This window comes from Zalophus californianus, chromosome 16, assembly GCF_009762305.2.
Source record: "Zalophus californianus isolate mZalCal1 chromosome 16, mZalCal1.pri.v2, whole genome shotgun sequence".
In the NCBI taxonomy this organism is placed as follows: Eukaryota; Metazoa; Chordata; class Mammalia; order Carnivora; family Otariidae; genus Zalophus; species Zalophus californianus.
The window spans coordinates 6,162,039-6,189,476 of record NC_045610.1 but is presented as its reverse complement, the minus strand read 5'-3'; the positions used below and the strand labels follow the sequence as shown (position 1 = coordinate 6,189,476).

Here is a 27,438-nt window from a genome sequence, read left to right as displayed (position 1 = left end):
TGCCTTGTGTCTCTAGTGTCGACTGTGTTTTAACTGTAACTCAAAGTGCGTTTTCTCATAGAAGACCCTAAATGGTGGTTGAGCTCCTGATCATCCCGTACAAACTTACCAAGTTTATCAGTCAGCTGAAGAGTAATAGGAAATCACTAACCTGGTGTCCAGGTGTGAGAACTCGGTTAGTGCTGGGCATTCTTTCTCTCAGGTAAGTGTGTCATCCCTGGTGTCCTTCTGAGCTCACCTCCCACTTGCTCAGCTGCCGCAACCTGCCCCTCTTTCTCCTGGCTGTCAGTTTTCCAAAATGTTGTGTGCTTAAAAATGATTTTTTTTCTTTTTTCTTTAAGTGGGCTCCATGCCCAGCGTGGAGCACAGCGTGGGGCTTGAACTCACGGCCCTGAGATCGAGACCTAGGCTGAGATCAAGAGTCGGACGCTTAACCGACTGAGCCACCCAGGCGCCCCTAAAATGATCTTCATTATCTCATTTGGTCAGTAGGTATTAGGAAGAAGTCAGTAGTAGTGATCTACTTTGAGTTCTGTCTGGAGGTGTGACACAAATATCTAACCAGCACACTTGTCCTTTCTTCCAAATCACATGCCCCAAAGTGTCCTGCTCTCAGAGAGTGAGACTTCCGTCTTCCTTCCGTGTTGGTCCTCCTCTTACCTGCTCTTGTTTTATTGTTGCTGAGGACCAGGAAGGATGAGGCTCCTGAGGAGGGCAGAGCTGTCCCTCTGCAAACAGATTAATCTGGAGGCACAAAACTAGGTTGTTGGCAAACCATGGCAACTATGTTACAGGTTGATGAAGAGAGACAAAACTCCAGTTGGAATTCCTGGATTCCAGAGGAATTTATTAACTCCCTTATGGCATGGAGGTGAGGAGTAAGGCCCCTCATTAGGGGGTGCAGGAACCACAGGGCAGAAAGCAGGAAAATCATGGAGGAAGTAGCATTTGGTTTTGTATTCGGTACAGCAGAGATTTGTAGGGTGTTGGGATTTTATTTATTTATTTATTTATTTGACAGAGCACAAGCAGGGGGTGGTGGCAGAGGGAGAGGGAGAAGCAGACTCCCTGCTGAGCAGGGAGCCGGACTTGGGGCTCCATCCCAGGACCCCGGGATCACAACCTGAGCCGATGGCAGACACTTAACTGACTGAGCCACCCAGGCGTCCCGGGATTTTATGTTTTAGATCAGCAGTTCTGCAGGTGTGTTCCCTGGACTGGCAACGTTGGAAGTCTGTTAGATTTACTGAATCATAAATTCTGAAGGGTGGGGCCCAGCAGTCTTTGTTTTAGCCAACCCCCCAGGGGGACTCTGATGCCTGCTCAAGTTTTAGGGCCACTGCTCTAAATCATAATTCATTAAGGGTATGTAGGATTAAGGGTTCTAGAAGGAATACTGGGCCCTCCTGGACTCTTCTTAGCATACAGGCCTCCCTATAAGAGCTCTTTAGAATTCTGGAACTCTTTGGGCTTCCAGTGAAAATCTGTTCCGCAGAGAAAAACCTAGAAAACTGTTAGGTTCAAAAGCTTTAGGTGAAGAGTTTCTCCATAGGTCCCTCTGAAATGATCTGAAGGATGAGAGAGATACAAGGAAACAACCTACCTCATTCACAGTTGTGTTCTCAGCGGACCGAAGGTATTGGACAAATTGAAGGCATGTGTGAATTAACGAAGGATAAATATCATATGTATACTTCCCTTATCCTCTAGAGCAGTGATCAGCAAAATATGGCCCACCATCTGTTTTTGCAAATACAGTTTTATTGGAGCCCAGCCACACCCAGTTACGTATGTGCTGTGGCCACTTTGGGTCACTGCAACAGAGACAAATGCCCTGCAAAGCCTAAACTGTTTACTGTCTGGCCCTTGACAGAAAAAGTTGGGTGATCCCTAATCTAGAGTACTGTTTCTCAAACTGTGATGTGTGTACGTATCACTTGGGGAGCTTGTCAAAATGCAGCCTCGGGGGTGAAGCTGAAGTGTCTAGTCCACAGAGTAGCCGGGAGCTAGAGCACTGATTTCAGTGCCGCACACCAACATCGGGGCTCAAGGCTCTGTGGTTCGTTTCTCTTGGTCACTTCAGGATCATGTATGACTCTGCCGCTCTCAAAGCTGGGGCCAGACACACTTAAAGAATCAATCACTTTATTAGGAAAGGTGCAGTGTTTTGAAATGCTTCTCCCCTAGTTCCTGGGTCTGGACTCCTCCGGCTCGGCCTTCTCTCCAGGTTCCCTACAAGAATTCTACAGAATTGTGAGTACGTGTGATTCCTTATCTCTACGTCTCCGTCTCCCCTCACCCACTTGTCTGGGCAGCCTCCAGCCCCGCCTTGTTTTCTTAGTGGTTGTGCAGGCAGCTAAGTCTGGAGAAGCAAAGCGACTCCAGCTAGAACCCACTTAGATGGCTTCTCCTTAGTCTTCAGGTTGAAAGTCCACACGTAGGTGGGTCCCCGCTGACGAGTCCTGTACACGGGACAAGGACAGATGCTGTGGCGGTCCTGCTTATCTGCAGGAATGGCCCTGATGAACATCACAGGCATGGGGGGTGTCAGATCCTTCAGCGTTGCCTCTGTGATGATCCCAGCCTGAGGACAAGAACAGGAAAAGAGCCAGCTTAGATGAGATCCAGAGCCTGGCCAGCCAGCCTTCTGTCCACAGACCCAGTAGCCGAGAGCCTGGGAAGGCCTGCCTTTCAGGTTCACTCAGCAACCCACGTTGGAATGCATCTGAGATGTGGAAAACATTATTTCTACTGTTTTCCAGCCTAAATCACTTTTTGAAGGAGAGTTCTAGAAGTTGTTACGTGCCATATACAAATTAATCCCTTTGAAACTTGAGTCTCTTTGTATTTTTTCACGCATTCATTTCATAAGCATGTCAGAGGCAACTGTTTGCTGGGTGGTCCTGCTAGGTGCTAGGGATTTAAGGACGGGTAAGACACAGTTCCTGCCAGCAAATGCTTTAGATTTTAAGAGTTTGGTGATGTCCTGTTCAGTTTCATATGGGACCTCATCCACCCTCAAGAGCATTTGGACTTTTTGAGCAGAGCTATGTTCTCTCTGTAGTCACGTGATAGGGAGCTAACTATTCTGTAGCTTTCCAGCCTCTTTGGTTTTCTGAGATGTCCCACTAGACTGATCTAGGACGGTTTTTTTTTTTTTTTTTTAATTACTGAATTTATTTATTTATTACTAGTCCTGAGAAATGTTCTGAGGAACAAAAGGGTTCCTTCATGAAACAAGCTTGGGAAATGGTGCTTACCACTACCCTGGGCTTGAAGCTTTATAGTGCATGCTAGCACACTGAGGACAAGAAATCCTAGCAGTAAAGAAAAGAGATGAACTTCATTTAACCTGGGGTTCCCCAAACTTATTTGACCACAGGACTTTTTTTCTTTGCAACCTATTTGTTTCCCATGGTGCTAGTGTTTTATGGAGCATACTTTGGGAAGTGTTGATATAGACTGATTCACAGATTCCTTGCCTTTGTCCTGGTGATTGGGCTCCTTCTACGGATAGAGCTTGGTTTATTTTCCATGAAATTTATTTAAAGGGGAGAATGTGCCTTTTCAGTTGTATTAGAAGTTGGTATGAGGCATGCAGAATAACAGAACCAAGGTAAATGGTGGGGACCCCCTTAAGCCCAACAACCGAGTGTTTAGGGCAGGGAGGGGGAGCAGGGGTAGAACCTTTCTTTTTTCCCCACCTACCATAAAACCAACCCTTTTAAAATGTGCAAGTCAGTGTTTTTAAATTACAGTCATCACTTTGTAATTCCAGAATATCTTCATCACTCCCAAAAGGAACTAACCATTAGCAATCACCATTAGTAGTAGGGTATTGGTGTCTCCAGTTATGGTGGTTGAACTCTCTATTCGAATGGCATAGTCGTTGCCATCTCTTGATCTTCAACCTATTGTGTCTTTGAATCTAAAGTGTGTCGCTTGTGGACAGCGTACAGCTGAATCAGAAAAATCCATTCTGCCATTCTCTCCTTTTCAACTGTAGTGTTTAATCTGTATACATTTAATGTAATTACTGATAAGGTAAAGTTTATATCTGCCACTTGATTATTTGCTTTCTGTGTCTTCTTTTTTGTTCCTCGGTTTCTCCTTTGCTTCCTTCTTTTCTGTTCAGTAGATATATTTTAGTGTACCATTTTGATTCCCTTATTAATGCTTTTATTGTTTATTTATTTTTATTAGGTTTTTAAATTTTATTATGTTAGTCACCATACAGTACATCATTAGTTTTTGATGTGGTGATCTATGATTCATTGTTTTCGTGTAACACCCAGTGCTCCATGCAGTACGTGCCCTCTTTAATACCCATCACCAGGCTAACCCATCCCCCCACCCCCCTCCCCTCCAAAACCCTCACTTTGTTTCTCAGAGTCCATCGTCTCTCATGGTTCATCTCTCCCTTCGATTTCCATCCCCCCTTCATTTTTCCCTTCCTTCTCCTAATGTCCTCCATGCTGTTCCTTATGTTCCACAAATAAGTGAAACCATATGATAATTGACTTTCTCTGCTTGACTTATTTCACTTAGCATCATCTCCTCCAGTCCCAACCATGTTGATGTAAAAGTTGGGTATTCATCCTTTCCGATGGCTGAGTAATATTCCATTGTATATATGGACCCCATCTTCTTTACCCAGTCATCTGTTGAAGGGCATCTCGGCTCCTTCCGCAGTTTGGCTATTGTGGACATTGCTGCTGTGAACATTGGGGTGCATATGCCTCTTCTTTTCACTACGTCTGTGTCTTTGGGGTAAATACCCAGGAGTGCAATTGCTAGGTCATAGGGTAGCTCTGTTTTTAAATTTTGAGGCATCTCCACACTGTTTTCCAAAGTGGCTGTACCAACTTGCATCCCCACTAACAGTGTAAGAGGGTTCCCCTTTTTCCACAACCTCTCCAACATTTGTTGTTTGTTTCCCTGTCCATTTTTGCCATTCTAACTGGTGTGAGGTGGTATCTCAATGTGGTTTTGATTTGAATTTCCCTGATGGCTGATGATGAACATTTTTTCATGTGTCTGTTAGCCATTGGTATGTCTTCCTTGGAGAAGTGTCTGTTCATGTCTTCTGCCCATTTTTTGACTTGATTATTTATTTGGGTATTGAGTTTGAGAAGTTCTTTATAGATCTTGGATACCAGCCCTTTATCTGTAGTGTCATTTGCAAATATCTTCTCCCATTCTGTGGGTTGCCTCTTTGTTTTGTTGACTGTTTCCTTTGCTGTGCAGAAACTTTTTATCTTGATGAAGTCCCAAAAGTTCATTTTTGCTTTTGTTTCACTAGCCTTTGGAGATGTATCTTGAAAGAAGTTGCTGTGGCCGATGTCAGAGAGGTTACTGCCTACGTTCTCCTCTAGGATTTTGATGGATTCCTGCCTCACATTGAGGTCTTTCATCCATTTTGAGTTTATCTTTGGGTATGGTGTTAGAGAATGGTCGAGTTTCATTCTTCTGCATGTGGCTGTCCAATTTTCCCAGCACCATTTATTGAAGAGACTTTTTTCCATTGCATATTTTTTCCTGCTTTGTCGAAGATTATTTGACCATAGAGTTGAGGGTCCATATCTGGGTTCTCTATTCTGTTCCCTTGGTCTATATGTCTGTTTTTGTGCCAGTACCATGCTGTCTTGGTGATCACTGCTTTGTAATATAGCTTGAAATCGGGCAACGTGATGCCCTCAGCTTTTTCTTTTTCAACATTTCCTTGGCAGATTGGATAAAAAGACAGGACCCATCCATATGCTATCTACAAGAGACTCATTTTGAACCTAAAGATACATCTTTTATTGTTTTAAAAAATTATTTTCTTAGTGGTTTCCCTCGGGATTATAATTAACATCAATGTATAAAAATCTACTTCAGGCTAATAACAACTTAATTTCAGTAGTATATAAAAACTTTATTCCTAGATAAGTTCCATTCCTTACCCTTCCTATGCTGAAGACCTCGTGTTGTTTTCATTATACAAATTACATCTTTTATGCTTATCAGCACAGATTTATAGTTATTGCTTCTTGCAGTTGTCTTTTAAATCAGATAGGAAATCATGGAACACTACATCAAAAACTAATGATGTAATGTGTGGTGATTAACATAACATAATAATAATAAAAAATCAGGAAAGAAATAAAAGTTACAAAAAAATTCATTTATACTTTCTTTTATATTTACATACATAATTACCTTTACTGGTATTCTATTTCTTCATGTGGACTTGAGTTACTGTCTTGTAACTCATTTCATCCTGAAGGACTCCCTTAAGTATTTCTTATAGGTCTGGCCTGCTAGTGGTAAATTCTCTCTCTCTGTCTCTCTCTCATTGTGAACTCATGACCCTGAGATCAAGACCTGAGCTGAGATCAAGAGTCGGATGCTCAACAGCCTGAGCCACCCAAGTGCCCCTCTTTCTTTTTAACCTGGGAATGTCTTAATTTCTCCTTCAGTTTTGAAAGATAGTTTTACTGGATATAGAATTGTTGGCTGACAGTCTTTTTCTTTCAGCAGTTTGGCCTTTCATTCTACTGTCTTCTGGCCTTCCTGGTTTCTTATGAGAAATCAACTGTTCATCCCATTGAGGATGAACAGTTGTAGAGCCCTTGTATGTGATGAATTGCTTTTCTCTTGCTGCTTTCAAGATTCTCTCTTTATCTTATAACATGTCAAGGTATGGATTTCCTTTCCTTTTCCTTTCTCCTTTCCTTTCCTTGTTTCTAAATAGGCTCCACAACCAGCATGGAGCCCAATGCAGGGCTTAAACATATGACCCTGAGATCAAGTCCTGAGCTGATACCAAGAGTCGGAGGCTTAACTGACTGAACCACCCAGGTGCCTCAAGGTATGGATTTCTAAGTTGATCCTATTTGGATTTTGTTGAGATTCTTGCATGTGTGGATTGATGTTTTTATCAAATCTGGAAAGTGGTCATTATTGCCTCAAGTATTCTTTCTGGCTCTGTTTCTCTCTCTTCTTTTGGGACTCCCACTGTGTGGATGTTTGTATGCTTGATGGTATTCCTCAAGTTTTTAAACTGTTCATTTGTTGGGCGCCTGGGTGGCTCAGTTGGTTGGGCGACTGCCTTCGGCTCAGGTCATGGTCCTGGAGTCCCGGGATCGAGTCCCGCATCGGGCTCCCTGCTTGGCGGGGAGTCTGCTTCTCCCTCTGACCCTCTTCCCTCTCGTGCTCTCTATCTCTCATTCTCTCTCTCTTAAATAAATAAATAAAAAATTAAAAAAAAATAAAATAAACTGTTCATTTGTCTTCATTTTATCTTTCTGCTTCTCAGGTTGGATAATTTAATTGATGTATTCCAAGTTTGGTGATTCTCGCCTACTCAAATCTTCTGTTGAATCCCTCTATTGAATTTTCATTTAAGGTATTACAGTTTTCAGCTCTAGAGTTACTACTTGGTTTTTTAAAATGTAATTTCTATCCCATTATTAGTATTCTCTGTTCAGTGAGACATTGTTAACATACTTTCCTTTGGTTCTCTGAACATATTTAAAATGGCTGATTAAAAGGCTTTGTCTGGTATGTCCTGCTTCTGAACTCCCTTAGGGACCATTTCTGTTGACTGCTTTTTCCCCTTTTTGTTTCTTTGCATGTCTCATAATTTTTTGTTGAAAACTTGAACATTTTAAATAATATAATGTGGAAACTCTGGTGATCAGATCTCCCTCCACAGGATTTGTTGTTTGTTTAGCGACTTTTCTGAACTTATTCTGTAAGTCTTTGTCACATAGCACTATGACTACTGAAGTGGCCTGCTCAGTTAGCTTAGTGGTTAGCAAGTAACAGGACAGAGATTCTGGTAAGTCTTACAGATTTTGCTCAGGGGCTCTGTGTATGAGTTGGGCATGCCTTCAGTGCTCAGCAGGGCAGTTTAACACTGTGCCTTAGCCTTCACTTCCTGCTTTCACAGAGCCTCGAGGTCAGCCACAGGTGAGCTTCCAGCCTTCTCACGTGTTTCTTGAGCATGTGCACAGTGCTGCACATGGGCGTGGCCTTCTGGGTTTCCAGTGACATGTTGGAGTTCATCCCATTCTGCAGCTTGTCCTTGTGAGTTTTTGGTTAGCCTATTATTCGCACTGTTATCTACCACCTCAGGCAAGCTGCAAGGTTAAACAGTTGTCTTTGACTGTTTTCAGTCACCAGTTTTGGTAGACACTGTTTCAGTACATGCCCTTGGGGAGACAGGCTGTTGCCTTGGGTGAGCTCCCACTCAGGTCAAGTAGAGACAGACTTTTAAATGGGGTCTTCCGGGAAACCAACAAGTAGGGGAAATTATGACAGTTTTCTAGGAATGGGGCTTTGAAAGTACTCCAACTCCATTTTGCCTCCTCCAGTGGCTGGGAGGCTGCTGTTTCAAGGCCACCACAGAGTTGGTGGGGATGGGTGGGAGCAGAGCAAGTTAAAAGGCTGCAAAGCTTGCTTTTTTTGCTGAGGGTTGGACATTTTTCTTTAATAAGCACTCTTTGGGGGCGCCTGGGCAGCTCAGTCAGTTAAGTGTCTGCCTTCGGCCTAGGTCATGATCCCAGGGTCCTGGGATTGAGCCCTGCATCAGGCTCCCTGCTCATCGGAGAGCCTGCTTCTCCCTCTGCCTCTGACCCTCCTCCCTGCTTGTGTGCGCACTCTCTCTCCCTGTCTCAAATAAATAAATAAATCTTAAAAAACCAAAACAAAACACTGTTTGGATTCCTGAAAGCCTTTGGTTGATTTCTAGAGTTCTTTTTTTCTTCTTTTTAAAAAGATTTTATTTACCTATTTGAGAGAGAGAGAGAGTGAGAGAGCACAAGCAGGGGGAGCAGCAGAGGGAGAGGGAGAAGCAGGCTCCCTGCTCGGCGTTGAGCAGGGAGCCTGATGCGGGGCTCGATCCCGGGACCCTGGGATCATGACCTGAGCCAAAGGCAGATGCTTAACTGACTGAGCCACCCAGGCACCCCGATTTCTAGAGTTCTGTGAAAAAGTCGGTTCTGACAATTTTGGGGCAGTGTTATGATTTTATGGGGGAGAGGATTTTTGGATGTTCTTACTCTTAATTTTGCTAAAATCTTTCTGGAGGCAGAAACAGAACCAGAGTTCTTGGTGGGTGGGTATTGCTTTTTGGGAAGTTATTATTATGAAGAAACAAGGTAATAAAATATTGGAGGTAGATGATTGGAATCCGTGTTCTTTCTCCATCCCTCACAGTGCCAGTGCTCGTCTGAACTTCTTCCCTAATGGTTCAGTTTGGTGTTTTTTGGTATTCTAGTTCTGGCCACCCTAGGCCACCCTATACCTACAATCCATGTGTGATCCCCACTGACGGAATCTTGGACAAATGTTCAGGTGGAGGGGGGGATGTCAGCTTCCTTCTCAAGGTTCAGGCTGTATAAACACTGTCCTGCTTCATTGTCCTCTCTGTTTGTTAACAGGCCCTCGATTGGTTTCATTGGGCTGCTGTAACAAGTTACTACAAATTTGATAGCTTAAAACAGAAATGTCTTCTTTCACAGTGCTGAAGGCCAGAGTCTTAAATCAAGGTGTAGGCAGGGTCTGTTCCTTCTGGAGGCTCAGAGGCAGAAACTAGCCCATGCCTCTCTCCTAGCTTCTGGGGGTGCTGGCAGTCCTTGGCGTTCCTTGGCTCGTAGATGTATCACTCCAGTCTCTGCCTCTGTCCTCACAGGACATCTGTTTCTGTGCTTCCAACATGGCCTTATAAGGATACCAGTCCTTAGATGTAGGGCCTGCTCTGCTCTAGTATAGCCTCATCTTAACTCCTTATCTCTGCAAAGACCCTATTTCTAGACAGGGGCACATTCTGAGGTTCTGGTAGAATTTTGGTAGACACTGTTTAATCCAGGACAGCTCTGTATGTATATTTATAGGACCTTCTACGATACTGTAGATCTTCTAACAGTTTTTCCCCATTAACTTTGTACCGATTGCTGGGAACAGTTAAGTGTCACTTACCAAGCAGGGTATTTGACTAAGCACTTCTTCCGGGTCGTGTGTATAACAAACGTAAACTTGTTCTCGAGTTACCCATCCTTGCTCGTGTCATTTATCCGAGCCAGTCTCATAGTGGCTCAAATTTTTATTAGGCTTCAGTGAGAAATCCTTTCAGAATGTCCTGTGAAATAGTATCCACTGGGCTCCCTTTGCAGATGGGGACAAAGTAAAAGGCAGAAGGGACGCCTGCCCTCCTAGGGCTCATGAATGAGGAAAGTGACTGTGGTGGCGGCGGGGGGGGGGGGTCAGCCAGTAGCATGGATAGCCGACTCCCAACACTTTTGGAGCACTCTCTATGTGCCAGGCAGGCCCTATTCCAAGGGTCCTCCATAGAAACTAATTTAATCTTGGCAGCAACTCTCTTTTCCCATTTAACACTTGAGGAAACAGATTTGGAGAGCCAGAACCACATCCCAGGGTCACAGCGGCAATAGATGGTGGTGCTGTGATTCAGATCCAGCCAGTCGGGGTCCAGAGCCCTTGCTTTTAATCACTGCACTCTACCCATGCTGAAGGTCTGTGCTCTTTGCACCATCCCTGGCTGCATGAAAGTGGCTTGACAGCCTCAAGGGAAGGGTACCTCGGTCAGAAGATTCCAGGGCATCCCTTTTCAGGATCACACTCTATGGAGGCAGTATTTTTAAGTTAATCAGCCCACAGAGGATGCCCTGAGGCTCCCCCCAAGACTTACCTGTGCATCCCAGCGAGCGCCTTCCATGAAGAGGCCATGGATGTAAGCCCCTTCCCGAGGGGGGCTCCTGAAGTCTTCCCTGTTCTTCTTTGTCACGTCACACTGCAGGGCCATCTGGTCCAGTGGCCACTCATTCTTGCGGGCTGTGGACTGCATGATGGCGGTCAGGAAGGACTGGGGGTTGAAGAAGCCTGTCAGCCACACTGTGGAGGGCATTGCCAAGTCTCCTAGCCAGGCCTCCAACTCTTTGATTCGGTTTAGAAGGTCCAAAAACCAGGCTCCCAGGCCTGCCGTGGAAGGGTAGGCTCGCCTGGCCCAGGGCTCTGGCACTGTGTCCAGGTACAGAGCGTTCTGTAACATCTCCATGTCGCTGGTCATGGTCAGCTCCCCCTGTAGACAAAGAGCAGGAGGGCGAAGAGTGAGGGGGCAGGAAGTCCCTGGAAATAACCTGCCTTAGGGACCTCTGGCTAGTGGCACACAGCTAGACAGACAGGAGATGGTGACATACAGACTGTCCCTGTCTAATACTTGATTTGTAGACTTTAAAACCCTCCCTGCTCCACGATATCAGAGTCTACACCCATCTACTGACAGTAGTTAATGTCCACTGCAGACCTCAGACCCCCTGTGGGTTCCCTGCTCCTTCCACCCACCCTGAAGCTTGGGTTCTCCTCCCACCTCTGCAACAGCCCTGCAGGCTTCTGTGCGCAGCTCAGAAGCACAAGAGGCCCAAGCCTGGAAGATCTGTGTGGCCCCAAGTCAAGGATTTCCTCCGGAATCAAGGTATTAGATACATAGTCCACTTGAAGGAACCCTCTTCCAACCACTACGTGAAATTTGTAAAGAAAGGTTCCATTGAAAACCATTGTTAAATTTGATTCTGTAACTTTGGTTATGACAAGGATCTCCAGCAATTTCTTGAAGACCCCATCTCTAGCACAGCAATTTCTGCACCGGGGTTAGAGTATGCGACAAGGCTTGTGTTAGGGACCGAATGTTTGTGTCCCTCCCCCACCCACCCGAATTTCTATGTTGAAATCCTAACCCCCCGTGTGATGGTATTAGGAGGTGATTGGGTCACGAGGTGGGGACCTCATGAATGGGATTAGTGCTCTTGTTATACGAGAGCCCCCAGACAGCCCACCCCCTCGCGCCTTCTGTCTTGTGAGGACAGGGTAGAAAGATGACTGGCTGTGAATCAGGAAGTGGGCCCGCCCCAGACACCAGATCTGCCTGTGCCTCTGGGACTGTGAGAAGTACATTTCTATTGTTGATAAGCCACCCAGGCTGGTATTCAATTATAGCAGCCTATGTGGACTGAGGCCGCTTGGCTTGCCCCAAGTGCAGACTGCTAAAATGTCGGAGAGGCCTCTGTGTGGCCTGGAATCACCTTGCTTGTGGGATAGGAGACCTGGACCATGTAATTCTAGGCTCAACTCTTTCTCCTAACTGTCGCATACTCTAAGTTAAAAAAAAAAAAAGTTAAACACACCTTTTTTTTTTTTAAAGATTTATTTATTTATTTTGAGAGTGAAAATGAGAGAGAGAGAGAGAGAGCACATGAGAGGGGGGAGGGTTAGAGGGAGAAGCAGGCTCCTCGCTGAGCAGGGAGCCCGATGCGGGACTCGATCCTGGGACTCCAGGATCATGACCTGAGCCGAAGACTGAGCCACCCAGGCGCCCCATAAACACACCTTTCTTAAAGAGGAACGTATTTCGGGTCCCAAGTGACAGCTAGAGACTAACCCTCTAACCCCTGATTTATAGGAAATAGATGAGTAACTTCTTTGTGAACTTCACAGAGAGACTGTAGCTATTTCATATATACTTTCTATACATGGAGTCGAGTGGCTGGGCTATTTTCAGATATAAATACCTTAATATTTTAAAGAAAAGGCAAACATCCCAGTCAGACCAGTGCCAGGTCAGCCAGCCTGAACTACAGCCTGAGTTACAGATGTTTTCCCCTCAAGTAAATGGACTCTATTACAGCGACAGAAAACATTTCCTTCCTTGTGTGTGCTCAGCTGCATGGAGGTGGCTGACCAGAGCATGGGGAAGGGTTCCGAGGCCACCTCAGGGTGTCCTGTGTGGGTAGGTTTCCCCAAGGGTCTTCTGACATGGACAGTATTATCGGATTGAAACAAAAAATTGTTCTCTTTACTGGACTCTCTACTTCAGAGGACCCTTCTGAAAAGATGCTTTAAAAAAATACTCAAGCTCGTGAGACAGAGTCTTTGTCATGCCTGCAGTGAGTGTGGTAATTCATTATTGATTTTTATTTACTATTTTTTAGAGTGTGTGTGTGTAAATGGGGTTTGGTGGGGAGAGGGAGAGAGAATCTCAAGCAGACTCCCCACTGTGTGTGGAGCCTGAGGCTGGCCTCGATCCCACGACCCTGAGATCATGACCTGAGCTGGAACCAAGGGTCAGACATTTAACCAACTGCGCCACCCCACTAATTCATTATTATGTGCAGTTTATAACTTAGGTATTAATAAAGTTTCCCTAAAAACTGTTGATTAATAAAATAACATTAAGTATCAAAATTAAATTTAGTGCAAAGGGAAAAAAAGGAGTTCAAACCCTCTCTTTTATGAGACCCTGTCTGTGTAACTTTTTCTTGCCTTATTACACTATCTAGGACCACCTTTACTATGATGAATGAGAGTCATAAGGGTGGACATCCTTGCTTGTTTCCAAACTCAGAGGGAAAAAATTGTCTTTCATCATTAAATGTGGTCAGCTTTTCTTAGATGTCCTTTATTTAGTTGAGTAAAGTCCTTTTTCTTATTTTTCTGATATTTAAAATCAAGATTTGGTGTTAAATTTTTATAAAACCCTTTTTTTTTTCATCTTTAAAGATGATCATACGGTTTTCTTATGTAGTACATTCATACAGTGAACTCCATAGATTGATTTTTGAATGTTAAAGCCAACCTTGTAGTTCTGGGATGAACCCCATGTAACCATGATGTATTATCCTTTTCTTGTCTTGTATGATTTCATTTACCAACATCTTGCCAAGGATTTCTGTATTTGGGTTTATGAGGAATATTTGTCCCTTATTTTCTTTTCTCATAATATCTTTGGTTTTGGTATCAAGTCAATTCTGGCCTTATAAAATTTATTGGGAAGTATTTCCATTGCTTTCTATTTAAGCTATTTGAGGGGCGCCTGGGTGGTTCAGTTGGTTAAGCATCTGACTCTTGGTTTCGGCTCAGGTCGTGATCTCTGGGTCCTAGGATCAAACCCCACATCAGGCTCTAGACTCAGTGGCGAGTCTGCTTGGGATTCTCTCTCTGCCTCTGCCCACCCCCACCACGCTCTCTAAGATAAATAAATAAATCTTAAAAAAAAATTAAGCTATTTGAGATAATTGTAGACACACTTGCAGTTGCAAGACATAATGCAGACAGGTTTTGTGTACCCTTTGCCCAAGTGTCTGCAGTGCTAATATTTTGCAAAACTACAGTACAATATCACAGACAGGATGCTGACATTGGTACGGTCAAAATATAAACATTTCCATCACCACAGCATCCCTCATGTTGCCCCCTTCTAGGCACACTGACTTTCCTCCTGGCCTCACCCTTTCCATAACCCCTAGTAATGACTGATCAGTTCTCCACTTCTATAAATGTGTCATTTCAGCCGTATTATATAAATGGAATAATTTATAAAACCTTTCACATTCTGGGATTGGCTTTTCACTCAGCATAATCCCCTGGTCGTTCACCCAGGCTTTTCATTGTACCAAACAGTCGGTTCCTTTTCATTGCTAAGAAGTATTCCACGATATGCATGGTAGGCAGAGTAATGACCCCTCCAAATATGTTCACGTCCCAATCCCTAGAACCTGTGAAGATGTGACCTCATGTGGCAGAAGGGATTTTGCAGATGTGATTAAGTTAGGAGTTTAAAATGGGGATGGGAGCTTATCCTGGATTATTGGGGTTGGAGGCAGGCAGGAGGGTCAGAGTCAGAGATAGATTGGAAGATGCTTTGCTGCTGGCTTTAAAGATGGAGAAAGGATCCATGGGTCAAGGAAGGGAGAACCTGGGCAAGGCAAGTGAGTGGATTCTTCGCTGGAGCCTGCAGAATAAATATAGCTCTGCCCAAATCTTGACTTTAGCTAAGTGAGACCCATTTCAGACTTCTGAGCTCTGAAACTGTAAGATAAAGTCTTGAAAGCCACTAAGCTGGGGTAACTTATTATAGCAGCAAGAGGAAACTTATACAGGATAAGTATACTCTTAACCCCCATCACTTATTCCCCGCCCCCAACTCTTCTCTCCTCTGGTGACCATCAGCGTGTTCTGTATAGTTAAGGATCTCTTCTTGGTTGGTCTCTTTTTTCCCTTTGCTCATTTGTTTTGTTTCTTAAATTCCACATATGAGTGAAATTATACGGCATTTGTCTTTCTCTGACTTGTTTTGCTTAGCATTATACTCTCTAGATCTATCCATGTTGTTGCAAATGGCAAGATTTCATTTTTTAAGGCTGAGTAATATTCCATTGTGTGTGTGTTCAATTACATATTACATATTATATTTATATATATATATATTTACGTATATATAATCACATGTTCTTTATCCATTCAACTATGGATCAATACTTGGGCTGCTTCTATCTCTTGGCTATTGTAAATAATGCTGCAGTAAACATAGGGGTGCCTATGTCTTTTCGAATTAGTGTTTTTATATTCTTTGGGTAAATACCCAGTAGTGGAACTACTGGATCATATGGTTGTTCTATTTTTAACTTTCTGAGGAACCTCCATACTGTTTTTCCACAGTGGCTGCCCCAGTCTGCATTCCCACCAACAGTGCAAGAGGGTTCCTTTTTCTCTGCATCCTTGCCAACACGTGATGTTTCTTGTTCTTGTGTTGTTGATTTTAGCCAATCTGACAAATGTGAGGTGATTTCTCATTGTGGTTTTAATTTGCATTTCCCTGATGATGAGAGATGTTCGATTACTTCTTTTTTTTTGGTGTTAGGTTGTATCAGCTCTTTGTATTTTTGGGTACTAACCCTTTATCGGACATGTCATTTGTAAATATCGTCTCCCATTCTGGAGTTGTCATTATTTTTTGTTTTAGCCATTCTGATAGGTGTGTAGTGATATCTTGTGATTTTAATTTGCATTTTCATAATGGCTAATGATGATGAGTGTCTTTTCATGTATTTATTTCTCACCTGTATACTCTCTTTGGTGAAATGTCTTAATATCTTTTGCTTATTTTCGAATTTTTTTTTTTTTACCATTGACAATGTAAAATTATATATTCTTGATATTAGTCCTTTTTCAGATATGGGGATGCAAATACTTTTACCCAGTCTATGGCTTAGCTTTTCATTTTCTTAAAAGGGTCTTTTTTAGAGCAAAGATTTTTAATTTTGATGAAGTTCAGTTTATCAGTTTTTTATTTTATGGCTTGTGTTTTTTGGTGTCATATCTAAGAACTATTTTCCTGCCCCTGCCCCCCAGCTTGAAGATTTCTGGTTTTTTTTCCCCCCTAGGAGTTTTATAGTTTTAAGTTTTACACTTAAGTCCTTGATGCATTTTGAGTTAATTTTTTACAAGGTGTGAAACTTAGCTTGAGGTCAGTATTTTTGCCTATTATGTCAAATTACTCCAGCACTGTTTGTTGAAAGGCTTTCTTTCCCCCATTGACTTGCTTTTGCACCTTTGTCAAAAATCCGTTGGGAAGAATGAAGGGGGGAAATCAGAGGGGGAGACGAACCATGGGAGATAATGGACTCTGAAAAACAAACAGAGTTCTAGAGGGGAGGGGGGTGGGGGAATGGTTTAGCCTGGTGATGGGTATTAAAGAGGGCACGTTCTGCGTGGAGCACTGGGTGTTGTGCACAAACAATGAATCATGGAACACTACATCAAAAACTAATGATGTATAGTGATTAACATAACATTACAAATAAAAAAAACTAATGATGTATGGTGATTAACATAACACAATAAAACAAAACAAACAAAACAAAAAAATCAGTTGGGATATTTGGGAAAATCTATATCCAGTTTCTTTATTCTGTTTTGTGTGTCTGTCCCTCTACCAATACCACACAGTATTGATTACAATAACTATATAATAAGTTCTGAAATTAGGGAAACTGCTTCCTCCTACTTTAGTCTTTTTCAAAATTGTCTTCACTATTTTAGTTCCTTTGCTTTTCCACATAAACTTTAGAATGATCTTCCCTGTATCTACAAACGGTTCTTGCTGGGATTTTGGTAGGAATTGCATTAAACCTGTGTATCAATTTGAGTAAAATTGACATCTTTACTATGTAGTCTTCTAATCCGTGAACACAGTATGTCCCTCCATTTATTTATATATTCTTTAATTTCTCTTATCACTGTTTTATAGTTTTCAGCACACAAGTCCTATACATGTTTTGTTAGATTTGCATGTAGGTATTTCAGTTTTGTTTTTTTTTTTAATCTAGAAAAATGTTTCTATGGCTGATGTCAAAGAAATTACTGCCTGTGTTCTCTTCTAGGATTTTTATGGTTTCAGGTCTCACATTTAGGTCTTTAATCCATTTTTGAGTTAATTTTTGTATGGTATTAGAAAGTGGTCCATTTTCATTTTTTGGCATGTGTCTGTCCAGTTTTCCCAACACTATTGAAGAGACTGTCTTTTCCCCATTGTATATTCTTGCCTCCTTAGTCGTAGATTAATTGACCATATAATTATGGGTTTATTTTGGGCTCTCTGTTCTGTTCGATTGATCTATGTATCTTTTTTTGTTCTAGTACCATACTGTTTTCATTCCTACAGTTTTGTAGTATACCTTGAAATCTGGGATGGTAATACCTCCAGTTTTGTTCTTTCTCAGGATTGCTTTATTTGGGGTCTTTTGTGGCTCCATATAAATTTTAGGGTAATTTGTTCTAGTTCTGTGAAAAATGCTGTTGGTAATTTGATAGGGATTGCATTGAATCTGTAGATTGCTTTGGGTTGTGTGGACATTTTAACAATATTGGTTCTCCCAGTCCATGAGCATGGAATATCTTTCCATTTGTATATGTGATCTCCACTTTCTTTCATCAGTGTCCTATAGTTTTCAGAGTCTAGGTCTTTCACCTCCTTGGCTAAGTTTATTCCTAGTTTTTTTTTTTTTTTTTGTTGCAATTGTAAATAGAATTGTTTTCTTCACTTAATCCTAGCCAAAAGGCCAAGAAGCAATTAGAATTGTTTTCTTATTTCTTTCTGCTCCTTCATTATTAGTGTATTGAAACAGTATGAACAGGCTTTTGTATCCTGCAACTTTACTGAATTCATTTTTTACTTCTAATAGTTTTTTTGGTGGAGTCTCTAGGGCTTTCTGTGTATAATATGTTTTTTTGCAAATAGTGACAGTTTAACTTCCTTACCAATTTGGATGCGTTCTATTTCTTTTTTTTTTTTTTTTTTTTGTCTCATTGCTGTGTTTAGGCCTTACAGAATTAAGTTGAATAAGAGTGGTGAGAGTGAGCCTACAGTCTTGTTCCTGATCTTAAGAGGAAAAGCTTTTCAGTGTTTCACCGTTGAGTATGATTGTTAGTTGTGAGTTTTTAATATATGGTCTTTATTATATTGAAGTATGTTCCCTCTAAACCCACCTGTTGAGAGTTTTTATCATAAATGGATATTGAATTTTGTCATGCTTTTCTGTATCTATTTAAATGATCATGTTTTTAATCCTTTCTCTTGTTAAAATGGTGTTTCACATTGATTGATTTGTGAATATTGAACCACCCTTGCATCCCCGGAATAAATCGTGGTGAATGATTTATATAATGTATTGTTGAATTAGATTTGCTAATATTTTGCTCAGGATTTTTGAATCTATGTTCATCAGAGATACTGACCTGTTGTTTTCTTTTTGTGTGTGTGTCTCTGCCTGGTTTTGGTATCAGGGTAATGCCATACTAGCTTTATAAATGATTGATCTACTACTTTTATGTTTGCTTTGACTCATGAAATTTAAAAAATAATTTTCTTATTTCTAATTATGGCCTTTTCTGCTTAAAAAGTCTCTTTACCATTTCTTGTATGGCTGGTTTAATGGTGATGAACTCCTTTAACTTTTGTTTGAGAACTCTCTTTAAATTCTGAATGGTAACATTATTAGGTAGAGTATGCTTGGTGTAGGTTTTTTACTTTCAGTACTTTGACTATATCATGCCAGTCCCTTCTGGCTTGTAAAATTTTCTTTTCTCTTTTAAGAGAGAGAGTGCGGGGTATGAGAGGGAGAGGGAAAGATCCTTAAGGAGGCTCCATGCTCAGTGCAGAGCCTGATGTGGGCCTTGATCCCACGACCCTGAGATCATGACCTGAGCCAAAATCAAGAGTCAGACACTTAACTGACTGAGCCACCCAGGTGCACCCTGGCTTGTAAAATTTCTGCTAAAAACTCAGCTGATAGCCTCATGGGGTTTCCCTTGTATATAACGTTGCTTCTCTTTTGACACTTTTTAGATGCTCCCTTTATTTTTAATCTTTGACATTATTATATGTCTTGGTTTGGACCATTCTTGAGTTCATCTTGTTTGGGACTTTTTGTGGTTCCTGGACCTGGATGTCTGTTTTCTTCCACAGGTTAGGGGAGTTTTCAGCTATTATTTCTTCAAATAAATTTCCTGCCCCTTCTCTCTCTTCTTCTGGTGGATTAATCTGCTCCCGGTCCCTCACTATTATCCCTCCCCACTGTATGTAGGCCCTCTATCCTTTGTTGTGCAGAAGCTGTTTACTCAGCCCTCACTTTTCAGGAGGAACTGTTCTATATATAGGTGTAGACTCGGTGTGACCGTGGAGGGGTTGAGTTCAGGGTCTACTTACATCACCATCTCAGACTCTCCCCTCCTCCTCCCATATTTTGGGGTTGGTTTGTTGGTGACAAATTCCGTTACGATTTTCCTTCATCAAAAAATGTCTTGATTTCCCCTTCATTCCTAAAATATTTTCTCTGGATATAGGATCATACTCTGTGTGATACCTCACAGGAGGGCTATAGCATAAGGAAGTCTGCATATGGATTTCTCCTGACTCTGCCTGTGACTTTTTCCTTCATGATCCAGCTGTGTGTGTATTCTTACTGTCCCATTATAACAATCTCAGTCATATGTATAACTGTATGCTAAGATCCAGCCTTCAATTGAGGGAGTGATCTGGGGACAGGCTCCCAACACAACAGCATATTATTACATCTTGTTTATCTGTTCTGACAGTTCTAATCAGTACTTTGGACACCTGGACTATTTATATTTAATGTAATTATCAATATGACAGAGTTTAAATCTACCAATTTTTTTTTTAATTTATTTTAGTGGTTGCCCTAGGGCAGGGGTTGGCAAATTTTCTGTAGTGTCACATAATAAATACTGCAGGCTTTGCAAGCCACACGATATCTGTTGCAGCTGCTCACCTCGTCAGTTGTAGCACAAAAGCAGCTATAAACAACGTGTAAATTAATGGCTGGCCATGTTCCAGTAAATGTTTCCTTACAGAAACAGGTTGTGGGCTGGATTTGGCCTGCAGGCCAGTAGTTTGCTGACCCCGCCTCTAGGATTTACAGTATATGTCTTTAAGTTACCACAGTTTACCGTCAAATAATATGCCACATCGCGTACAGCATATTAATTGTGTTTTCCCCTCTTATCTTTTATGCTATTGTTGACATTCATTTGGTTCTACATATGTTATAAAGCCCATAGTAATTACTATTTTTGTTTTAAAAAGTTAATTATTTTTTACGATTTTTAAGTGATAAAAAATGTCTTTAATACAACTCACATATTTACCATCTATGGAGACAGTTGTTACTTTGTGTAGATCCTGATTTCTTTATAGTATCATTTTCCTTCTGTCTGAAGAATTTCTTTTAACATTCTTATATTTTAGGCCTACTGGACATGAGTTCTCTCAGTTGTCTGAGAACATGCTTATAGGCATACCTCAGAGATACTGTGGGTTCCGTTCTAGACCACTGCAAGAAACTGTATATTGCAATAAGGCGAGTCAAATGAATGTTCTGGTTTTCTAGTGCATGTGGAAGTTATGTTTACATTATACTGTAATCTACTAAGTGTGTAATAGCATTATGTCTAAAAAAACAATGTACAGGGGCGCCTGGGTGGCTCAGTCGTTAAGCAGGTTGGAATCAAGTTCTTCCAAACTCCTCCTGTTCATGTTGGTATTTTGACCTCTTCCCATGAATCACACATGTTCTTGATGGCATCTAGGATGGTGAATCCTCTCCAAAGGTTATCAATTTACTTTGTCCACATGCATCAGAGGAATCACACAATCTACGGCAGCAAGAGCCTTACGAAATGTATTTCTTAAATAGTAAGATTCGAAAGTTGAAATGACTCCTTGATCCATGTGCTACAGAATGGATGTTGTGTTAGCTGGAGTGAAAACAACATAAATCTCACTGTCCATCTCCATCAGAGCTCTTGGGTGACCAGGTGCATTGCCAACAAGCAGTAATATTTTGAAAGGCGTCTTTCTGAGCAGTGGGCTTAAAATATTCAGTAAACCATGTTGTAAACAGATGTGCTGTCATCCAGGCTTTGTTGTTCCAATGATAGAGCAAAGGCAGAGTAGATTTAGCATCATGCCAAAGGGCCCTAAGTTTCTCAGAATGGTAAATGAGCATCGGCTTTAACTTAAAGTCACCAGCTGCATGAGCCCCTAACAAGAGAGTCAGCCTGTCCTTTGAAGCTTTGAAGCCAGGCATTGACTTCTCTGCAGCTATGAAAGTTCTAGATGGCATCTTCTTCCAATAGAAAGCTGTTTCATCTACATTGAAAATCTGTTGCTGAGTGTAGCCACCTTCATTAGTTATCTTAGCTCCATCTTCTGGAGAACTTACTGCAGCTTCTACATCAGCACTTTCTGCTTGACCTTGCACTTTTATGTCATGGAGACGGCTTCTTTCCTTAAACCTCCTGAACCAACCTTTGCTAGCTTCAGACTTTTCTTCTGCGGCTTCCTCACCTCTCTCCACTTTCATGGAATTGAAGAGCGTTAGGGCCTTGCTCTGGATTAGGCTTTTGCTTAGGGGAATGTTGGGGCTGGCTTGACCTTCTATCTAGACCACTAAAACTTTCTCCCTATCAGCAATAAGGCTGTTTTACTTTCTTATCATTTGTGTGTTCACTGGAGAAGCAGTTTAATTTCCTTTAAGAACTTTTCCTCTGCATTCACAGCTTAGCTAACCATTTGGTATAATGGTTATATAAGGGACCTAGCTTTTGGCCTCTCTTGGCTTTCAACATGCCTTCCTCACTAAGCTTAATCATTTCCAGCTTTTGATTTCAAGTGAGAGACGTGTGACTCTTCCTTTCACTTGAACACTTAGGAGCTATTGTAGGGTTATTAATTGGCCTAATTTCAATACTGTTGTGTCCCAGGGAAGAGGGAGCCAAATGGAGAAGGTGAGAGATAGAGGGAGGCTGGTCAGTGGTGTAGTCAGAACACATAAACATTTATCAAGTTTGCTGTTTTAAATGGGCATGGTTGGGGTACCTGGGTGGCTCAGTTAAGGGCCTCCCTTTGATTCAGGTCATGATCCCAGGGTCTTGGGATTGAGCGTTGTGTTGGGCTCCCTGCCCAGCAGGGCGTCTGCTTCTCCCTCTGCCTCTCCCCCTGGCTTGTGTTCTCTCTCTCTAATAAATAAAAAATATTTTAAAAAATGGGCATGGTTTGTACACTCCAAAGCAATTACAACAATAACATCAAAGATCACTGATCACAGATAACCATAATAATAATGGAAAAAGTTTGAAATATTGTGAGAATTACCAAAATGTGACACAGAGAAACAAAGTGAGCAAATGTTGTTGGAAAAAATGAGACCTATAGACCTGATCGATGCAGGGTTGCCACAATCCTTCTATTTGTAAAAAACAAAACAAAAAAACAGTATCTCTGAAGCTCAGTAGAGTGAAATGCAACAAAATGAGGTATGCCTGTATTTAGTTTTCTTTTTTGAAAGTTTGTTTGTTTTTTGTTTTTGTTGTGGCTACTCAAAGAGTTCTGGGTTTATCCTTTTCTTCTTTTAAAAGATTTATTTATTAGAGAGAGAGCGAGAGCGGGGAGGAGGGGCAGAGGGAGACAGAGAATCTCCAGGAGAATTCCCACTGAGCAAGAAGCCTACCACGGTGCTCAATCCCATGACCCTGAGACCATGACCTGAGCTGAAATCAAGAGTCAAACACCCAACTGACTAAGCCACCCTGGCACCCCTATCATTTTCTTTTTGGTGCTTTTCCTTTAGTATTCATGATATCTCTCCACTGTCTCCACCTTGCATAGCTCCCTGCGAGAAGTCTGCTGTCATTTCTCTCTTTGCTCCTTTGCATATTCTCCACCCCCACTCCCGCCTTGCCCCTCATCCTGCCTGCTTTACCCTGGGGTTTCACCAGCTTCATCATAAGGTAACTTTACATAGTTTTCATTAGGTATATTCTGCATGGGGTGTGTTGAGCTTCTTGTGCCTGTGGATTTGTTTTTGACAGATTTGCAAAACCATGGCCCTTATTTAAGTATTTTTTTTTTGACCCTCTCCCTCACCTCCATCTTCCTGGGACTCCAGTTACATGTGTTAGACCGCTAGATATTATCCCACAGGTCCCTGATGTGCTATTTACTTTTTTTCAGTATTTTTTTTCCTTCACTTTGGGTAGTTTCTTTTGCTATGTTTTCATCAGCTGTAAATCTTCCAAAGGTCTCATTTTTCATTTGGCTATTGCATTTTCCATCTCTGTACGTTCTGTTTATATGTTCCATTTGTACTTCATCACGTTTGTATTTTCTTCTGTCTCCTTCAACAGACACAGCAAACTCAGGATTGTGTCCTAACCACCCTGCCTGCGAATTCCATCATCCTTGCCATTTTTGGTGCCATTTCAACTGATCCAGTCTTCTCCTGGATATGGGTCATATATTCCCGCTTCTTTACATGTCTGTAATTTGTTTAGTGCATGTCAGACACTATGAATTTTACATTTTTGAGTGCTGGATTTTGTTGTATTCCTTTAAATAGTGCTGAAAAGAATTTTTAAAGATTTTATTTATTTATTTATTTATTTATTTGACAGAGAGAGAGAGAGTACAAGCAGGGGAAGCATCAGAGGGAGAGGGAGAAGCAGGCTCCCCGCTGAGCAGGAAGCCCTATGCAGGGCTCGATCCTAGGACTCTGGGACCATGACCCGAGCCAAAGGCAGATGCCCGATGACTGAGCCACCCAGGTGCCCTGGGAAAGAATTTTTTTTGCCTGCAGTTAATTTACTTGAACTCAGTGGATCTGTTGGCAGCTTTAATTTCATCTTTGCTGTTGGGGGAGTACAGACTAGCTTTCAGTCTTAGTCTGGGTCCAATTTAGTCCTTTTACTAAGTTGATACCCTTCTGAGAATCTTCCCTGAAACTTTGTTTTTTAATTTCTCTGTATGCCAGCTAGTGGGAACTATTCCCAGCTCTGTGTGAGCTCTGCGGATTGTTCTCTCTGCTCCTGTGTCATGGTTCCTTCCCAGCCTTGGGTAGTTTTTTTCTCACTCATGTACAGAGCAGTAGCCAGCCAGAGTCTCGGTCCCTCTGCGGATGTCTGAGGCTTTTTGTCTGGGCAGCTCCCTGCCGTAGGCACTCTGCCCTACACACCCCACTACCTTGGCCTTTCTGAGCTCTGCTCTGTGTGTCCTCAGTTCAGTGGAACTGTGGGGCTCTTTCCTGAGCAGTAGCCCGATTTCCATAGTAAGTCTGTACAACGAAGGGATCGCCTTTCTTCTTCCCTTTCTGCCAAGTATCACAGTCGTGTCATACACATTTGTCCGAATCCCTGGAATGTACACCATCAAGAGTGAGCCCCAATGTAAACTATGGACTGTGGGTGATTGTGGTAAGTTACTGTAGGCTCCTCAGTTGTAACAAGTGCACCACTGTGCTGGGAGACGTGGATAGTGGGGCAGGCTCTGTGGGAGGGCAGGGAGGATGTGGGAAATCTCTCTATGTTCCTCTTGATTTTGTTGTGAACCTAAAAACTCTAAAAAAATGAAATCTTAAAATATATGCCATACTTAATTTTTAACAGCATTTGGACTTCTGAATTCATTTTGATAGAGGAGAGTAAAATGTGTAACTTGGCTTTCCTAAAAATTTCTCACATCTGCTTAAAATATGATGTTAATTTATTCTGATCACGATTTTGCATTTGCTAATTGAATGTGGGAGTGAAAGAAACTTCAAGAATGTACTGTCTCTGAGGTTTTGCCAGTTTGAGAGTGAAGAACAATTCCGGAAAAGAGGAAACCATTGGATCCTCTGTATCACTGAATAATATCTGTACTTGCTTGCAGGTCAAGAGTCAGAAGAAAACTTACCGAGAAAACACTGAATCCCTGTCTTAGGAATTTGCTGCATTTCAGGGTCCTGTGACTTGCTTGCTGCATGTCAGCATGGCAGGTGAATCTAGAACTAAAGGCTGGGGTCGGTGGGGAGCCCTTATCATAGATACAAAGGCTAGCTGGCTCTGACCTTAACCACTTTATTCATCCCTATAAAGACATGCTTTCATAATCTTGAGTAAAAACCTTATTTTTCCTATAGGTCTTCATTCTTTGAAGTCAGTGAGCTATTATTAGTTATTTTTTTTTTAAATAAAAAAGCTCAGATTCCTAGGCTGCAATCTAAGGACTCCAACCTCCAGAGGGCCAGGAACGTCCATTTGGAAAGGGCACTCCTGATGGGTCTGAAGCAGCTGGTGCCCTGGGCTCACAAGGGGGTCAGCAACACCCATGTTCTCCTCCTCGAGGGACGGCAGGCTGCACCCTGTCCTGACGGTCAGTTCCTATCTGCTTTTTCTTCCCTGTGAAAATGGTCTTTGCAACCAGCTTTCATTTTTCTGGAGCAGGGGAGGGCATCCCTGCTCCAGAACTGTGGAGGGCAGTGGGAATGATACGGGCCATGCCCCTCAGCTTCCAGACCGAGAGTGACTGCAGTCCATCCAGCTGGGTCTTCTGACAGAGTGCTGGAAGGCCTGAAGGCATGTGGGCCAGGGTGGCTGTCTGGTGAGTGGTGACTGTAAGCCATCCAAGGGTCAAAGCAAGGCCCTATCAGAACTGCACTATCAAGTCAGCACACAATGGATCAGAGTAAAGAGCTGGAGTAGTTCTTCAAGTCAGCAAGCTGGACTTCAACTTTGAGCATCCTTCACGTATTTAGAAACAGGTTTTGTGAATTAGCCACCGGAAGCTTGGGGGAAAAAAATAGTCTGATGTCCTAAAACATCTGAATAATCAAAAACGATTCCTGGGGTGCCTGGGTGGCTCAGTCAGCTAAGTGTCTGACTTCAGTTCAGGTCATGATCTTGGGGTCTTACGATTGAGCAGTGGGGAGTCTGCTTGTCCCTGTCTCTCTGCCTCTCCCCTTGTTTGTGCTCTCTTTTCATATATGGCCTTTATTATGTTGAGGAAGGTTCCTGCAACCCTACTTTGTGGAGGGTTTTTTTTTTTTTTTTATCATGAATGGATGTTGTACTTTGTCAAGTGCTTTTTCTGCATCTATTGAAACAATCATGTGGTTTTTATCCTTTCTCTTATTTATGTGATATGTCATGTTGATTGATTTGTGAATATTGAACCACTCCATCTCACGGATAAATCACACTTGATTGTGGTGAATGATTTATTTAATGCATAGTTGGATTCAGTTTTCTAGTATTTTGTTGAGAATTTTTGCATCTATGTTCATCAGAGATACTGGCCTATAGTTCTGTTTTTATGTAGTGTCTTTAATCTGGTTTTGGTATCAGGGTAATGCCAGCCAAATAGAGTGAATTTGGAGGTTTTCCTCCGTCTTCTATTTTTTGGAATAGTTTGAGAAGAATAGGTATTAACTCTTCTTTAATGTTTGGTAGAATTCACCTGTGAAGCCATCTGGTCTTTTGTGTTTTGGGGAGTTTTTTGATTAGTGATTCAATTTCATTGCTGGCAATTGGTCTGTTCAAATTATCTATTTCTTCCTGATTCAGTTTTGGGGGTTATATATACTTTTAGGAATTTATCCATTACTCCTAGGTTTTCCAGTTTGTTGGCATATAATCTTTCATAATCTCTAACAATCCTTTGTATTACTGCAGTGTTGGTTTTTACTTCTTGTCTTTATTTTCTGATTTTGTTTGAGCCTCTTTTCTCTCTCTCAAGAGAGCGAGCGTGCATGAGTGGGCTGGGGAGGAGGAGAGGGAGAGAGAAAGAATCTTGGCATGGAGCCTGATGTGGGGCTTGATCCCATGACCCTGAGATCATGACCCGAGCTGAAATCAAGAGTTGGATGCTGGGGACACCTGGGTGGCTCAGTTGGTTAAGGGTCTACCTTCGGTTTGGGTTGTGATCCTGGGGTCCTGGGATTGAGTCCCATGTCAGGCTCCATGCTCAGCAGGGAGCCTGCTTCTCCCTCTGCCTCTCCCTGCTGCTCCTGTTCTTTCTCTGACAAATAAATAAATAAAATCTTAAAAAAAAAAAAAAGTTGGATGCTCAACCGACTGAGCCACCCAGGCACCCCCACCTTGCTCTCTTTTTCTTAAATGAGTCTGCCAAAGGTTTATCAATTTGTTGATCTTTTAAAAAAAACCAGCTCCAAGTTTCATCGATCTGTTCTATTGTTTTTTGTTTTTCGCTTTGTTTTGTTTTAGTTTCTATTTCATTTATTTCTCCTCTAATCTTTATTATTT

At 42.1% G+C, this 27,438-nt stretch overlaps 1 protein-coding gene across 3 annotated transcripts in view; it reads right to left on the bottom strand.

Moving 5' to 3' along the window:
- Positions 1-2,128: 2,128 nt before the first annotated feature.
- LOC113907915 (dynein heavy chain 9, axonemal) overlaps positions 2,129-27,438 on the bottom strand; it is a 231,140-nt gene continuing 205,830 nt past the window's right edge. For all 3 annotated transcript variants that reach the window (XM_035724711.1, XM_035724712.1, XM_027567675.2), the window contains 2 exons: positions 10,697-11,086; positions 2,129-2,584 (listed from right to left, as the gene is read on the bottom strand). In XM_035724711.1, the coding sequence (XP_035580604.1) occupies positions 2,357-2,584; positions 10,697-11,086 (618 nt within the window). In that variant the 3' untranslated portion in view covers positions 2,129-2,356. The remainder of the gene's footprint in view (positions 2,585-10,696; positions 11,087-27,438) is intronic.